The sequence below is a fragment of the Rhinolophus sinicus genome, chromosome 3 (assembly GCF_057876585.1).
Source record: "Rhinolophus sinicus isolate RSI-liver-muscle chromosome 3, RSI-T2T, whole genome shotgun sequence".
Classification (NCBI taxonomy): Eukaryota; Metazoa; Chordata; class Mammalia; order Chiroptera; family Rhinolophidae; genus Rhinolophus; species Rhinolophus sinicus.
The window spans coordinates 91064671-91081461 of NC_142503.1; the positions used below are offsets into that span (position 1 = coordinate 91064671).

The 16791-nt window shown below is 51.4% G+C and overlaps 1 protein-coding gene across 1 annotated transcript in view; it reads left to right on the forward strand.

Moving 5' to 3' along the window:
• The first annotated feature begins 1921 nt into the window (after positions 1–1921).
• Positions 1922–16791, forward strand: part of LOC141570643 (mucin-3A-like) — a 29784-nt gene continuing 14914 nt past the window's right edge. Inside the window, exons 1-3 of the mRNA XM_088796923.1 lie at positions 1922–1931; positions 4304–4381; positions 4493–4655. Of these exons, the coding sequence (XP_088653049.1) occupies positions 1922–1931; positions 4304–4381; positions 4493–4655 (251 nt within the window). The remainder of the gene's footprint in view (positions 1932–4303; positions 4382–4492; positions 4656–16791) is intronic.

Consider the following 16791-nt stretch of genomic DNA (forward strand, 5'->3'; position numbering starts at 1 on the left):
TTTGGAGGTGCTCAGTGCGCACCTGCTCTAGGTCAGGCTGAATGGGGTGGAAATGTTCTTTCCTCTTACAGACACTCTCTGTGCTCAGAGAGCGAGGAAGATACTTCATAGGCAATAATATCCACAATCATTGATCACAACCATGAAGGTGCAAGTACAGGATCTGATAGGTGGCCAGTCACTGGCTGCCTCTCCCCACCCCTATTTATTCTTCGTTAGTCAGTTAGAGACATGATCATAAACTGCCTTTATATGCTTTTGCATTGCTTAACTTGTCTATTTTTATAACTTAAAAAGTCCAATAAAATTTATAATGCCTAAATCTTCTTTTTTTTTTTTTTTTGAAGTTTCCTCAGCAAGAAAGGCAGCAGTGCTGTTCTCTCCCTCCTCCCAGCCCCGTTGGCTCCCACTCTCTGGTCCCGTGAGCCTCAACTACCCCTACATTGCATTGGGAGCCCATCAAGGGATGGGGGCTCATTTGTCTTTGATCCTTAGGGCTGGCAGTCGCAAGTAACTGTTGTTGGATGAAAGCCTGGACAGGTGGGCTGCAGAGCTGAGAAGTGCTTTTCCCATGCACGCACAAAGGCAGGGAGACTGCACACTGTGGTTGCCTCTGGGTGAGATACAGAGGGGGCTTCCGAGGGGCAAATGGAGGAGGCACCCTCAGAGGCCAGGAGGGCAGAGGGGCCCTTTGCTCAAGGGAGAGATAAGCAGGAGAAGGCATCTCAGGTCCGCCTGCCCTGCTTGGGTTCACTCTGAGCCCTGCCACCCTCTGCTTTGTGTCGACCAGAGCTCCCAAATGCAGTTTCTCCCTGATCCCCCTCATATCATGACTCAGGGATGCCCCCACCTCCATCCTTGGAAGGCTCCCCAGCTCAGCCCCTCTGTTTCCACTATGCTGAATTAGACCGAACCTAACTTGGAGACAAGAAGATTCGGCAAAACAAATGTGTCTACTGGCTTACAACAACCAAGCAATCCCTTCAATTTGTTTTCATTAATTTAGAATTCTAAAGATCTTAGCCTTTGTGGAAGCTTCCACCTGAACTGCATTAATCAACCATTTGATGGTGTTTTTCCCCAAATGTTTTGATGGTGATCTGCAAAGCCAGCTATCCAGAACAGTTGACGTGGATGACATGTCTTGACTAATTGTTCACTCTCTGCCTACCTTGGCCTCCTGTCTGGTCCAGTTCCTGGCCTTGCCCCGTGACTGTTTCTTTCAGGACCCCGTGAAAATTGGGACATCGAGGACGGTGGAGAGTGCCACTGCCCTGGCGGCCTCCACGGTCCCCTCTGCCAGTGGCCAAGGTCCATTCTCTTGAGAGATGAGAAAGATTCAGGTCATCTTTGGGGAGGAGGGAGAGGCTGCCAGGAAGGATAAGAGGCCACATGCCTTGCCCTCTCAAGAAAATCCCCTATATACCATCCTGTAGGATTTCTAATAACCCCTAGGTTTATGTCACTATTGTCACAAAGATTCTTTTTATACTGGGTCTTATTCATCTCATTGGCAGAGTGAAGAAAAACCAGGGATTATAGTCCCTTCTTACATAGGAAAAGAGAGTTCTACATGTGCAGTCACATGTTCTAAGTGGCACAGAGAAGACAGAAGAAGCCCTCCAGTCTCGGGGTGCAGGCCCAGCACTCTCCCTGTTAAACAGCTATAGCGCATTGTCCCAGGGTGGAGGACCTCACCTGGGCAGGTTGTGAGGGTGACAGGATGGCCCGGTAGAGGTGGGAGAGTGGCTAGCCCTTGTATAAGTGTGTCTGGAGGCAAAGGACAGGGAGTGAATTATGCACGGTAATGTACCTTAGCTCTCCTACTCCTGCTGGCTTGGTGGGAACTGCTAGGATAGAGAGGAATCTCAGATGTAAAGGAGGACAGGAAAGAGAGACTCGTAGACTAAATATCAGCCAGATGATGGAAGGTGAGTGTGTGGTCTACAAATCACAGAGTGTGAGCAGCAAAAGGAATGTTAATGGGGCATTAGTGTGAGTGCAACTATCTGCTCGAATTTATGCCAGAGCGCCCAAATAAATGAACACGTCCCAGTGTGCTCGGGGTGGAATGTGCAGGCAATATTGGGCAGAAATATATATTTCTACACAACAATACAGATTTGTCAAAATTCATAGCCATACGACTAGCAATTCAAGTCGCCAATGACAATTACCTAGTAGCACCTTGACCTCTAGACAAACTATAGTATTCTACAGAAGAGACCAAGGTCTAGACCACCATGGGTAAACTGTCTAAATCTGCAGGTTCCCCTGTCACTTTCTATATCCCTGAAAAGTAAAGCCCTGTTTCAGTATCATGGGCTGACGAGCTATCTTCCAGGCAGGCTGGGACAGACTGCCACTAAACTCAATGACAAATTCACTGATGACCACAGGATCATCTCTGATTCTTCGCAACCCACAGAGTCATCTTCAACCACCCTTACTGAGAATGTGTCACATCAAGTTCCAGTGACTCCTTTACGTCTTCTGGTGGTGAAGGACCCTCAGCCACATTTACCTCGGTGGAATCCACTGTCTCCACAACCATCTCAGAGTCATCGAAATACAGTCTCTTCCTACAACACAGGTTCTACTCCCTCAAGTCCCAGCATATTTTCTACCAATTCCCTGCCCATTGGACACAGTGCTACAACTCACGCTGGATTACCCTGTCTTCACAACCGTGCCTGATTTGTCCAAGTCAAATCTTTCCTGGGGAATCTTGTCTTCCACAAATGGTAGAAGTGCTGCATCCCTTTCAAGCCCTGACCATGTATTTACCACCTGTGTTGTCTCAGCATGGAGATCCAAAATCCTCCTGGACTGATCCACTGTCTTTATAGTTATCCCTGATCCATCAAAACGTACAGCTACCGCAGATAGCACCGTTACCAAAGAGGATAGAATTTCTGATTCCACATCAAGCCCAGGTGAATTTTTTACCACTTCTGGTGGACTAAATAACATCTTTTCCTCAAGGACCCACTTTCTAGACAATAAGCTCAGACATGTCCACATCAACATTTTCTGCCTACTCTTTCTACAGCATGGACAATGCAAGTCCTACTTTTCCATCAAGCCCCAGTGAGCTCTCTATCTCCAGTGTGGCCTTGGAAGACACAGACATGACTCTCAGAGTCAATTGTCTACACTACTGTTTCTGACTTGTCCAAATCACCTACTTCCTTTGAAGCCTCCTTTACAAGAGCTGAAGGATCTTCCACTACAGGTGATTATCAAGAAACACCCACATCCTTTACTGTGGAATTCACTGTCTCCACAATCTCCTCAAATTCATCAAATCTAATAGTTCCTCATGATACCTTCTATGTTACTGAGAATACAAGTTGTTCTTCCCCATCTGGTCCTGGTGATTTAATTTCCACCACTGTGGTCTCTGGGCAAACATCCACAGCCTTTCTCAAAGCATCCACTGTCTGCACAGCCATTTCTGATTTGTCTCACCTCACTGGTTCAGCTGTCACCTCCTGTTCCACGTCAGTGGAAGTCCTGTTTCCACATCAAGCTCTGGTGAATTATCCTCTACCACCTTTGTCTTTGGACAAACAGCCAGTTTTCATGGAAAAGCTAACTGTCTACATTACTGTTTCTGATTTGTCCACTTCCCCAGACTCTACCGTGCTTTCAGCAGCCCCTCCTAGTTCTGGGCTGAGGCTGTCACCAGCCTTGATGTCCCCATCTGAGCTTGCTCACAGGCCCAGCTGCATCTAGAGTTGGGCCAAGACCCTAGTAGTCCTGGCTCAGTATGGAGGGCATGGTATAGAAGAAAGGGGAGACTGGCCAACCCCAGGGGCAGAGGGCAGCATCTCTGTTTTGTTATTTTTTTCATTTATTTATTTTTTTCCCCTTCTACCGCCTCTACCCCTCACTCTAGTTCAAGCCGTTGTTTCTCAGTCTAGTTGTGTAGGACACAGCTCCTTGGCCCATGCTGGTATTATGAGTCTTGCGCTCCCCACCAGCTGAGGCAGTTGGTCACCTGTCACAGCATCTCACGGCAGCTCTCTCCGGCTGTCAGCTGCTCACCATGGCTGCCGACCACTCATGCTGGCTGCCAGGCACTCATGGCAGCCCTTGGCAGCTCGTCTGAGATCACGCTGACCTCCGGCTGCTCACGGCAGCCCAGCTCCAGGGAGAGCTGTTGTTCACAATCTTAGCTGTAGAGGGCGCAGCTCACTGGACCATGTGGGAATCCAACCGGTGACCTTGGCATTGGGAGCACAGAGCTCCAACCACCTGAGCCACCGGGCCGGCCCTGTTTTTTCTCCATCACCCTTAGCAGGCTCCTCAGTGCTGTGCTTCGGTGAGGAGGTCACCACTGTGAGCGAGACTGTGAAGCTGGGCTTTGACATGCAGGGTAAGCGGCTCAGTGAAGTGGTGGGTGTGGGGGAGTAGAGTGTGGGCCATAAAATTGGGGGCTATGGGAGTGTTAATCAGGCTAATGCTTGCAGTCCACCCCTCACCCCAGAGCAGTGCACTCAGGATGCTGCAAAGGACTATGCCCAGTTCTACTATGTGGATTCGGTGGACGGGAAGCTGGCCTGCATGACCACGTGCACCTTGCGGATGAAGTCGAAACTAAACTGTCACCAGGGCAAGTGCCAGCTGCAGCAAAGTGGCCCCCGCTGCCTGTGAGTGCCGAGCCCCTCTAAGGCTGGTACACACCTTCTCTGGTGGTAGGGCCACATCCTCCCCCACAGTCATCCAAGAAGGCAGGGATGGGGTGGGTGGAGCTCACAAGGCACTACCTCCGCTTTCCTCTACATCCTTCTTTCCCATACCTGGTCTCCCATCACCCCCACCCCACCAGAGGGAGGGGGAGGCACTGATTATAGACATGAGCATTTTAGGAGTGAGCCAGCCCCTTCATGAAAAAGTTCCAGTTATTTCCAAATATATATCTATATATCTGTACCTGTCATTCACTTCCCTATGTCATCAGCCATGGTGCCATTATCATCTCTAGCTATAGATGGGCAGTAAGTTCGAGAAACCATAAATTAAAGTACAAAATACAGAACGTGAGAACAGGCTCATAAAGGTGCCAGCTACTTAGAGATTAGATGGGTAGACATCATGTGTCTAGGATGAGGTACCTGACACTCTTAGGCTCTGAAGTCCTGCTCTGCAGTCCTGAGGCCCCCTTACCCCTGCACTGTCCCTTAGCTTTGGGGAGTCAGGGAGGGCACCCAGCACCTACCCTCGAAGGGAGAGCTGGTTTTCTGTGCTTTGACTTTGTTTTTTCTTTTGGGAGCTTTGGTGCGAGGGATGCTGGGGGGCTGCCCTGAGATTGCATGTGTGGCCCCAGATGTCCATCCTCAGGCACACAGTGGCGCTGGGGACACCTATGAATTGAGCATCAACAAGAGCCTCGTGTACGGAAGTGTGGGGGCCGTGCTGGTACTGCTGGCGGTGGTGTGGTTGTCCTGACTGTCTTCTTTAGCCCATCCCAGAGGAAACTGCACAGGTAAGCTCTGGGGCCAGGCCCAAGTCTCTGCTCCTTCTAGCTCAGCAGTGACACATCAGCCAAGGTCCAGCAGGAACCCAGCCCCTCCCAGCTCTGGGTACAACAAAGGGCAGCTGCTGGCCCATTTGGCAGAGAAATGGAATCTAATATTTATGTGCTGACACTGGATGATGTAATGAAATTATACGGTGTTTGTAATGACCTTGGCTGCCACAGCAGCAGCTACTCTCGCACACTGGGAATGCACTATCTGGTGTCATTTTCCCCAGCTGAAAACGGATAAGACCTACCTGAGAAGGTTGCCATGAAATGCTGCCCAGCACAGGCCCTTGCCAGCAGCTGGCAAAGGGAGCCACTCTGACTCTAGTCCAATGTCCCCATCTCACAGATAAGGAATCTGGGGCCCACTGAGGGAAGTGAAGCGGAGGCAAGCCATGGTGAACTCCCCAGGCATGCTCTTTGTTTTGGGCAGCCCCTCCCTGACTCAGGGCTTGGCCATGGGTAGCCCCTTCTGGAAGCTGAGTGTCAGGGCTCGCTGAGCCCCCTCCTCTGCCTCCCTGCCACCAGCTGCTCACTGTATTTCTATTGGCAGGCAAAAGTATAACGTGTCTTGTGAGTGGCAAAGAGAAATCATCCCTGGCAGTTTCTAGAACACAGGCATCTAGGAAGGTACCTCTTGTCTGGGGCAAGGGTGGGGGCAAAGCTGGAGAGTAGAGAAAGGCCGAGAAGGTACCGTGGGCAGAACTGGTGTGGCTTGGGTGACGTGCGTCCTGCCCACCTATCCCACATCTGCTGCAACAGCCAGCAACTCTGCAGCCTCCTGACCTTGTGCCCCCATGGGCAGCCGCTGATGCCCTCCAGTCTTTTCTCAGCTCCTCCAGTCCATGGACAGCCCACACCTACCATTTTCCCTCTGCCACACCTTTGTGCTACTGTACCACTGTCTGGACCCCCGAACCCCACTCTGTTTCTGAGATCAGCTTCAAACACTGCACCTCCATGGCCTCCCATGTGTTCAGCCTCCTCTGGCTCCTAGACTCCCTCGTGGACCCAGGCTCAGCTGCTGTGGAAAAGCATCATCACATCTCCAACCCTATCCCTACCCCTGAGCAAATCCTGCCAGTTCTTCCTGAAAAACACTATGGAAGGGCTGCAGGGAGAGCTGAGAGCTGGTTCCTGCCCTGGGAGACCACCCCAGTGAGGGCATCACACATACACAGTGAGTAGGATGCTAGGGTCATGCCTGGAAGTCTGCGCAATCCACCTGGGAAGAGAGGATGTTGCCTGATTCTCTGATTCATTGTGGACCTGGGGCAGTGCTACCTAAGAGCTGGTGAGTAAACTGTGTGCTTCTTGCTTCCATGAACAAACAGCCCAGTGAGAAGCAAGGCTTTATCCCAGTGAGGAGAAGGGAAAGGGCTTTGCTTATAAAAGAGACGTGGAGGTGAGAAAGACCATGGCCTGTTTGGAGACATAGGCAGGCCAGTGGACGTGAGGTTGGCAAAGCCAGGTCATGGAGGTCTCTGGGCTGTGATGGGGGACCCACTGGAGGGGCTTTAAGGGAGGGGGCCAGACGTGCATTTTGAGCAGCTCACTTAGGTAGCTTTGAGGGGACAGCACTAAAGTGGGGAGACTGAGGGAGTGGCTCCGCAGTAACACAGGCGAGGGAGATGAGGCCAAGTGGAAGCAGTGGGGACGGGGAGGAATGGACAGCACCAGTGTGCTGGGCAGGGCTTGTTTTCAGGCTGAGGGAAGGAGAGGCCTGGATGGGCCAGGGCACTGTCTGAGATGGGGTGCAAGAGGGAGAAGCAGCAGGTGGGCCACGCTCAGTTGTGGGGGGCTGGTGAGTGCTGACAGAGGATGAGGTGCTATAGGCTCTGGCCTGTCTGAAACCTAGGGAGGCCTGGCCCGTGGGCAGAATGCAGGAGTGGGAAGAGAGGAGGGCACAGGCAGGGCCCCACATCTACCTTGAAGGAGGCTGAGAAGGAATGATCGGGAAGGTGCTCTTGGCTGGAGGCAGAGGAGGGAGTTACCTGTCACACTGGGAAGTAGGTGTTGAGCTCGTGCCAACTTGAATGAGAAGATTCCGGGAACAGCTGGTTTCTGCCTGCCCTGGTTACTGTTGCTATGAGCGAGTGTGTGCTGGTGACCCCTGATCAGTCCTTTCCTCGTGCTCCTCCCTGACCTTAGTTATCCTTGGGCCTTCTCCTGGCCTGCACTTGCCATGGCCATGGCTTTTGACCCCAAGGCATGTCAGGTGCTGCTGCTCGGCTTCCCTCCTGTCCCTGTGTCACAGTGGGCCAGCTCCCAGGCACCAGAATTGTCAAGATCCACCTCATAGATAAGTTGCAATGGTGGAAGGATGGATGGGCCATGGGATATGCAGTTTAGAGCACATATGGGACTGACTTTTCAAGCCTGTTCCTTTTTGGAAAAAATCTCCCTCTCTGTGTCTCTCTAACCTCCCCCAGGGTCATTCTTATCCCAGTACCTCTTCCCACAGATCAGAATCTGAAGAAGGAAAAATTCAGCCTTGAAAATGCTTAGAGCCATTTCCAGCCCTCGCGAGGACGTTGACCTCACTACAGAGGTGATTCAGAGGCCCACCCTCAGCTAGGAGCTGCTTTCCTTTTCCTACCCCTGTCCCCTACCACCCTGGGGCTTCCAGAGAAGGATAGGGCACACTCGGCACAGAGACAGGTCACTCCCACTGGACGTGGCCATTGCTGCAGTTCACCTAGGCCTCACCTCTCTCCTAACCCACCAGGTCCATTCAGAGGCTCAGGGTGGTGACAACTGCTTGGTCAGTGGGACAAAGGCTCCCAATCTTCACCCAGATCTGTATGACAAGACAGCGGCAGACAGAGAGCCCACCACAGATCAAGAGGAAAAAGATGTTAGGGCCCGAGGTGGTCAGCTCAGACCTGCTGGATTTGGCCCTGGCCCCTGCTGCGAGCCCTTCTCTGCTCTCTCCTGCCCTCCATCCAAGAGGCCCGAGGCTGCCCAGACATCTTGCTCCCTCCCTGGTGACTCCCCACTGTGGAATTTCCCTACCAATAAAAGAGCAAGTCTAAAGAGTAGGGTGTGGTGTTTACTTCCTCTTCTGCAGGGGCCTGATGCAGGCCTGGGTCTCCAGGAAGGTCCTTCCCAGGAAGAGCGCTCCTCCTCGGGGTGGGTGCCACATCTGAACATGGGATGCCCTCGGCCCCTCCTTGTGCCCATATGTGGAACACGGATGGAAGGCGGGGCCAGGGCCTCCACTGCCCAAGGTCCCTGCGGCAGATTAGTCTATGGTCAGATCCTGGGGAGGGCAGTAGACCTCTGGCCCAGGGAGTCAAGGGTGGGAGCCAAGGAGTGAGCACTTGGCTCTGCTGACTTTGAGGGGGTGCCAAGGTCACTCAGCTCATGGGGGCCTGTGTTCACCTGCCAACCCACAGATCCCTGAGCTCCCAGATCCAAGAACTCTCAGCCATCCCAGGGTAGTGTGGCCAAGACCTGCACCCCATGTCCTGGGGGGTTACCCACAGGTGTAGTAAAGAGGCTCAAGCAGAGGGGTTAGAGGGTCTCTCGCCAGGGGCTGGAGTTAACCACAGGGCTCCCTTTTCCTCTCAGGCTCAGGCCCAGTCCCCTCTCCTCTACCCACTACCTCCCTCCAGGGGTCTCCGCAGTTCTCCTAGGCTGCTTCAGACCCTGTGCCTGCCCCTCTGTTGGGGCATACCTACTGTGTTTCCCCGAAAATAAGACCTAGCTGGACCATCAGCTCTATTGTGTCTTTTGAAGCAAAAATTAATGTAAGACCCGGTATATTATATCATATCACATCACATCACATCACATCACATCACATCACATCACATCACATCACATCACATCACATCACATCACATCACATCATCACATCACATCACATCACATCACATCACACCTGGTCTTATATTATATTAAAATAAGAGCAGGTCTTATATTAATTTTTGCTCCAAAAGATGCATTAGAGCTGATGGTCCAGCTAGGTCTTATTTTCGGGGAAACACAGTATATGCTGTCTGGCCAGGGAGGGGCTCTCCCTGCCTCTGCCCTTTGGCCTGTCATGAGGGAAATTTTCCGACAGATCTCCAATGTATCAGGGATCAAAGGTCTCTGGGGCCTATTTATTTCTGTGGTTCCTTGGCTGATGTTTATTTGCTCGTTCCTGCTAGAGTGGAGGGCAGGTGTGCTGCCCTTCAAACTCTGATGTCGAGACTGGTGACAAAGATGCTCTGCCTGCTGCCTCTTGTCCTCCTGTTCCTGTCCCCTTGTGCTACTGCTGAGCAGGGTGAGTGACCCCTGGCCCCACTGCCCTCACGGCGCCAGCCCCACACTTGGCTCTGGGATCTGCCCACGCCTGAGGGAGGGCTGCTTCCTGGGGGCACAGGTGGGGTACCCTGCCCAGAAATCAGCCTCATGTCCCTCGCCTTCTCTTCTGCCTGCTATAGTGAGATGTGGGGGAGGGGCCTGGGCTGCGGAGCTCATCCATGTTAGCTTCTCTCAGCCTCAATCTCTCCAAAAGGTGAGAGTAAGAGTGCTGACTTGTCAGCTCTGGAGGATTAGATGGAATCCCCCGGGCACGATCCCTGCCGCATGACAGATGCTCAGCCAGTTAGGGTCTGTAGTACCCCGTGAATGTGCTCTTCCCAACCCCCTCTCACCTCCCACCCCGGCACCAAACGCTCATGGTCTTCCTTGCATAACACGAGACAAATGCAGTCAATCTCTGTTCTCACTAACTCTTGTCCTGGCCATTTCTGTATTACGCCACCCTGCCTCGTGTCCCATAGATGTCACAGGCCCTCAGGTGTTCCAGAACCAGGAAAGAGACCACTGGTGTCGCCCAATGGGCACTAGATGGGGTTTGGGGAGCTCCAGATGCTAATCCTATTATGGAAGTGCTGTTTTGCCATAGGGCAACTCAGTTAATCTCTGGCCTATTTGTCTGACTAAAGGACAAGGGTTGTGCTTCCAACTCAGCTGCTCTGAGGTCCATGACCACGGGAACTGAACTCAAGTTGGCAGAGGATGATATCGGGTCCTTCTCCCTCTGCCCCTCCCTGCCCCCAGAGAAAGAGGGAGGGGAACCAAGACAGAAGCCAAACCATGGGCCTCAGGACTCCCACCCCTTTGAAATGTCATCCTGGGGTGGCCTAAGCAGGGACGGAAAGAGGCGTGGAGACAGAAGTGGGGTGCTCATACCAGGCCCTGTAGATATCATCCAAGTCGCCATGTCCTGGACTTTGTTCTGCCCTAAGCTTACAATGCTAGGAGCAGTGGGGACTCCTGGCAACTCTGGCCCCAGACCCTGGCCAGCTCTCCTCCAATGAGGAAATGGGGTGGGGGATGGGGGAGAAAGTACACCTGTGCATAATCCTGGAACTTGTATCCTCCTTGGTCCAAACCCACCCATAGGAGGCAGGGCCCTCTTGGGGTCTAACCTGAGGGTTGACTGGGGGAGTGAAGAGGATGAAGGGAGGCAGGGGGAGGGAGGCTGGGGCAAGGTGGGCAGTGGCTTGTCTTGCTCTAAAGGCCTGGTTCACTGACCCAAACCTTGCCATCACTTGGCACAGACTCCCAATGTGACATTACCTGGAGCTGCTCTCTTATTAGTATTAAGGATGACTCCCTCTTCCCAGGGCCCTGTCTACCTTCTGGACTCTTAGTTACTTATTTCTAATGGTGGCATTTTAGTTGGGGAAGGTCATTCTGGCTCCTTCTCATACCCCCCCCCCACCCCCCCCACACACACCCCTACCCCCTGCCCTCTCCTTTCTTCATCCCTGCTTATCCTTTCCCTCTTTGGTCCCTTTCTCCCAATCTCTCTCTCTCCTCCCCTTCTTCCTCCTCCTTTTTCTCCCTACCTCCCCCTCCCCACCCCTTGACCTCTTCCCACATTCTGCATGCTGTTGCTCATTGCATCTTTCGCCTCAGTCTGCCGGCTATGACATAGAGTTTTTCAGATTCTCCACTCTATTCTTCAAGATTCTGTTTCCTGCTCTGGGCCTGGCATTAACTGGTCTCTAGAGGCCTGGCCAGCTTTGAGTGGCATCTGACTCCCCTGTGTCCCCTCTCTAGAGACCCAGAACCACAGCCCTCCTCAGGCTGCTGAGTGCCAGGATGGGGAACGAGCCTCCTGGTAGCCTCCACCTGGCTTTTCCTGGCAGACACGCCCTCTCACCATTGCCCAGCCCCCTCCTTCCAGCACACACTGGTTATATTGCAAATCAACAAAGCATAAAGTCTTCTCCACCCAGCACAGCACTGCCCAGCCTTGGGAAGTGTCCTCTCACCTCCCACACCCAGTAGGAATGGGACCAAGGCCTGGATGCTTAGTCATCTGTCATTAACGTGTGTCTCTGCTCTTTCCACCCTCCCTTTGCCCACGTCTGTCCTGAGGCCTTTCACCCATCCCTGTTTCCACCAGAAGCCTACTTTTCATCCTCCTCTTGAGAGCGTCTAAGGACTATACATTCAAGTGCCTAACCTTCCCACTCCCCCACCGCTACCCCCACCCTGTCAATAAAGCCCACCTCCGCTGAGGAGTCTTCCTGGGTATCTCCAATAACTTCTCCCCTCTAACCCATCCCTACAACCACAGGTGACCAGAAAGAAAATGCATGTAGACGCACCACCCATCTCTGCCTTCATCTTCACATTCTGTTCTCCCTGTGCACCCGTCTCTGTCCAAACTTCCCTCTTTTATACGACACCAGTCATATTGGATTAGGGCCTCTACTCCAATGTAACCTCATCTTAGCTAATTACATCTGCAATGACCCTATTTCCAAATAAGGTCACATTCTGTGGTGTGAGGGGGTAGGACTTCACCATGCAAATGTGGGGATGGGAACACAATTCAACCTATAACAGAGTCCACAGGGAGTTTAAAGCATGGACATAACCTGACACATGTGCTTTGAAGAGATCCCCTTAGCTGTGGTGTGGAGGACTCATTGGTGTGGAGACCGAAGTAGGAAGCAGGGAGAGGGGGTGGGAGGACACGGCAGTAATCTGGCTGAGAATTAACATAGCGCTGACAGAGTGGCACAGGAGAAATGGAAAGAAGTAGACGTGTTCAGAGTACGCTCTGTAGGAAGCGTCAGCAGGCCTTTAGATGGAGTAGATGTGGGAGGTGAGGGGTAAACAGAACTAGGCTGCCTTCTGAGAAGGTGGACTGCTTTCTGAGAGGGGTCCAGCAGAGAAATCAGGGGTTCTGTTTTGAACAAGTCTGGGGTGCCTAGTTAACATCACCTGGAGATGTCAAGCTGAAAATGGGAATCACAAGTTTGCCATTGAAAAGGGAGGCAGAGCAAGAGACACACTTGGGAGTCATCAGAATATAGCTGGTGTATAAAGCTGTGAGCTCCCCCTTGAAAGGAGAATAGGCAGAGATCTCAGGGCAGAGCCCCACTACATGCCCAGATCCCCCTAAAGGAAGTCTAGAAGGCATGTCTCAAGGGGTGGGAGGAAAACCAGGAGAGTGCAGTAACCCAAAAGCCAAGAGAAGTCTTGGCCACCCCTGTGGCAGCTTCTACAGAGGCTAGTGTATCTTCAACAACTCCTATTGAAAGCACAACCTCTGTGACAGTGTCTACAGGGCCTAGTGCATCTTCAACAGCTCCTAGTGACAGCACCACTCCTGTTACAGCTTCTTCAGAAGTCTTTCAAGAAGGAGAGATTAAAAAAACCACACTACTATCCTTAACCTATTACATAGCTGGTACCCATTAGTTTTCTAAGGCTGCTGTAACAAAGTACCACAAACTGGGTGACTTAAAACAACAGAAGTTTATTGTCTCACAGTTCAGAAGATCAGAAGTCCAAAATCAAGTTGTCAGCAGGGCCATGCTCCATCTGATTGCTCTAGGTGGAGGATCCTTCCTTGCTTCTTCTACTTTATGGTGTATGCCTGCCATTCTTGGGGTTCTGTGGCTTGTAGGTGAATCCTTCAGTCATATGGCTGTCTTCTCCCTGTGTGTCTTCACACTGCCTTCCATATCTGTGTCCAAATTTCCTCTTTTTCTAAGGCTACCAGTCAGACTGGATCAGGACCCACCTTAATGACCTCACCTTAACTTGATCACCTGCAAAGACCTGTCTCCAAATAGGGTCATAGTCTGAGGTACTGGGAGTTAGGATTTTAATAGGTCTTTCTTAGGGGACACAATTCAACTCATAATGGTTGGCAAAAATCAAAAGGTTGTTGAGGGTGTGGGAAACAGGCACCATCACAGACAGGTGGAGAGTGCAGTTGGTACAACTAGAGAAGGCCATTTAGAAAGAAGTAATACAATGCTTCTGCTCTTTCACTGGGTAATTTCCATGTTTAGGAATTTATCCCCTGAATATACTCACATACCCGTACAAAGTCATGTATACAAGGGTATCCATATTCACTCGATGGGCCCTGCCTCTTGGTTTTCTATTGCTGCTGTGACAAAGTATCAAACTTAGTCACTTAAAACAACACCCTTTGATTTTCTCACAGTTTCATGGGCCAAAAGTTGGAAGGCAGGCATGGATCAATGGGCTTCTGTGCGTATGATCTCAGAGACTACAAACTCAGCAATGTCTCCTGTTAACACCGCTGCTCTGACAATCTCTGCAGAGGCTGATGTATCTTCGACAACTCCTACTGACAGCACCACCTCTGTGACAGTGTCTATAGGACCTACTGCATCTTCAACAGCTCCTAGTGAGAGCACTACTGCTGATTCCACTTCCACAGAAGGTATCACATCTTCAGCAACATCTAGTGAAAGCAACACCCCTGTGACATCTACTACAGGCGCTACTGCATCTTTGACAACTTCTCCTGGGGGCACCACTGCTCTGACAACCTCTGCAGAGGCTGATGTATCTTCAACAACTCCTACTGACAGCACCACCTCTGTGACAGTGTCTATAGGACCTACTGCATCTTCAACAGCTCCTAGTGAGAGCACTACTGCTGATTCCGCTTCCACAGAAGGTAGCACATCTTCAGCAACATCTAGTGAAACCAACACCCCTGTGACATCTACTACAGGCGCTACTGCATCTTCGACAACTTCTTCTGGGGGCACCACTGCTCTGACAACCTCTACAGAGGCTAGTGCATCTTCAACCACTCCTACTGACAGCACCGCCTGTGTGACACTGTCTATAGAACCTACTGCATCTTCAACAGCTCCTAGTGAGAGCACTACTGCTGATTCCGCTTCCACAGAAGGTAGCACATCTTCAGCAACGTCTAGTGAAACCAACACCCCTGTGACGTCTACTACAGGCGCTACTGCATCTTTGACAACTTCTCCTGGGGTCACCACTGCTCTGACAACCTCTGCAGAGACTGATGTATCTTCGACAACTCCTACTGACAGCACCACCTCTGTGACAGTGTCTATAGGACCTACTGCATCTTCAACAGCTCCTAGTGAGAGCACTACTGCTGATTCCGCTTCCACAGAAGGTAGCACATCTTCAGCAACATCTAGTGAAACCAACACCCCTGTGACATCTACTACAGGCGCTACTGAATCTTCGACAACTTCTTCTGGGGGCACCACTGCTCTGACAACCTCTACAGAGGCTAGTGCATCTTCAACCACTCCTACTGACAGCACCACCTGTGTTACACTGTCTATAGAACCTACTGCATCTTCAACAGCTCCTAGTGAGAGCACTACTGCTGATTCCGCTTCCACAGAAGGTAGCACATCTTCAGCAACATCTAGTGAAACCAACACCCCTGTGACGTCTACTACAGGCGCTACTGCATCTTTGACAACTTCTCCTGGGGTCACCACTGCTCTGACAACCTCTGCAGAGACTGATGTATCTTCGACAACTCCTACTGACAGCACCACCTCTGTGACAGTGTCTATAGAACCTACTGCATCTTCAACAGCTCCTAGTGAGAGCACTACTGCTGATTCCACTTCTACAGAAGGTAGCACATCTTCAGCAACATCTAGTGAAACCAACACCCCTGTGACATCTACTACAGGCGCTACTGCATCTTCGACAACTTCTTCTGGGGGCACCACTGCTCTGACAACCTCTACAGAGGCTAGTGCATCTTCAACCACTCCTACTGACAGCACCACCTCTGTGACAGTGTCTATAGGACCTACTGCATCTTCAACAGCTCCTAGTGAGAGCACTACTGCTGATTCCACCTCCACAGAAGGTAGCACATCTTCAGCAACATCTAGTGAAACCAACACCCCTGTGACATCTACTACAGGTGCTACTGCATCTTTGACAACTTCTCCTGGGGGCACCACTGCTCTGACAACCTCTACAGAGGCTGATGTATCTTCAACAACTCCTACTGACAGCACCACCTCTGTGACAGTGTCTATAGGACCTACTGCATCTTCAACAGCTCCTAGTGAGAGCACTACTGCTGATTCCGCTTCCACAGAAGGTAGCACATCTTCAGCAACATCTAGTGAAACCAACACTCCTGTGACGTCTACTACAGGCGCTACTGCATCTTTGACAACTTCTCCTGGGGGCACCACTGCTCTGACAACCTCTACAGAGGCTAGTGCATCTTCAACCACTCCTACTGACAGCACCACCTCTGTGACAGTGTCTATAGGACCTACTGCATCTTCAACAGCTCCTAGTGAGAGCACTACTGCTGATTCCACTTCCACAGAAGGTAGCACATCTTCAGCAACACCTAGTGAATCCAACACCCCTGTGACGTCTACTACAGGCGCTACTGAATCTTTGACAACTTCTCCTGGAGGCACCACTGCTCTGACAACCTCTACAGAGTCTAGTGCATCTTCAACCACTCCTACTGACAGCACCACCTCTGTGACAGTGTCTATAGGACCGACTGCATCTTCAACAGCTCCTAGTGAGAGCACTACTGCTGATTCCGCTTCCACAGAAGGTAGCACATCTTCAGCAACATCTAGTGAAACCAACACTCCTGTGACATCTGCTACAGGCGCTACTGCATCTTTGACAACTTCTCCTGGGGGCACCACTGCTCTGACAACCTCTACAGAGGCTAGTGCATCTTCAACCACTCCTACTGACAGCACCACCTCTGTGACAGTGTCTATAGGACCTACTGCATCTTCAACAGCTCCTAGTGAGAGCACTACTGCTGATTCCGCTTCCACAGAAGGTAGCACATCTTCAGCAACATCTAGTGAAAGCAACACCCCTGTGACGTCTACTACAGGCGCTACTGCATCTTTGACAACTTCTCCTGGAGGCACCACTGCTCTGACAACCTCTACAGAGTCTAGTGCATCTTCAACCACTCC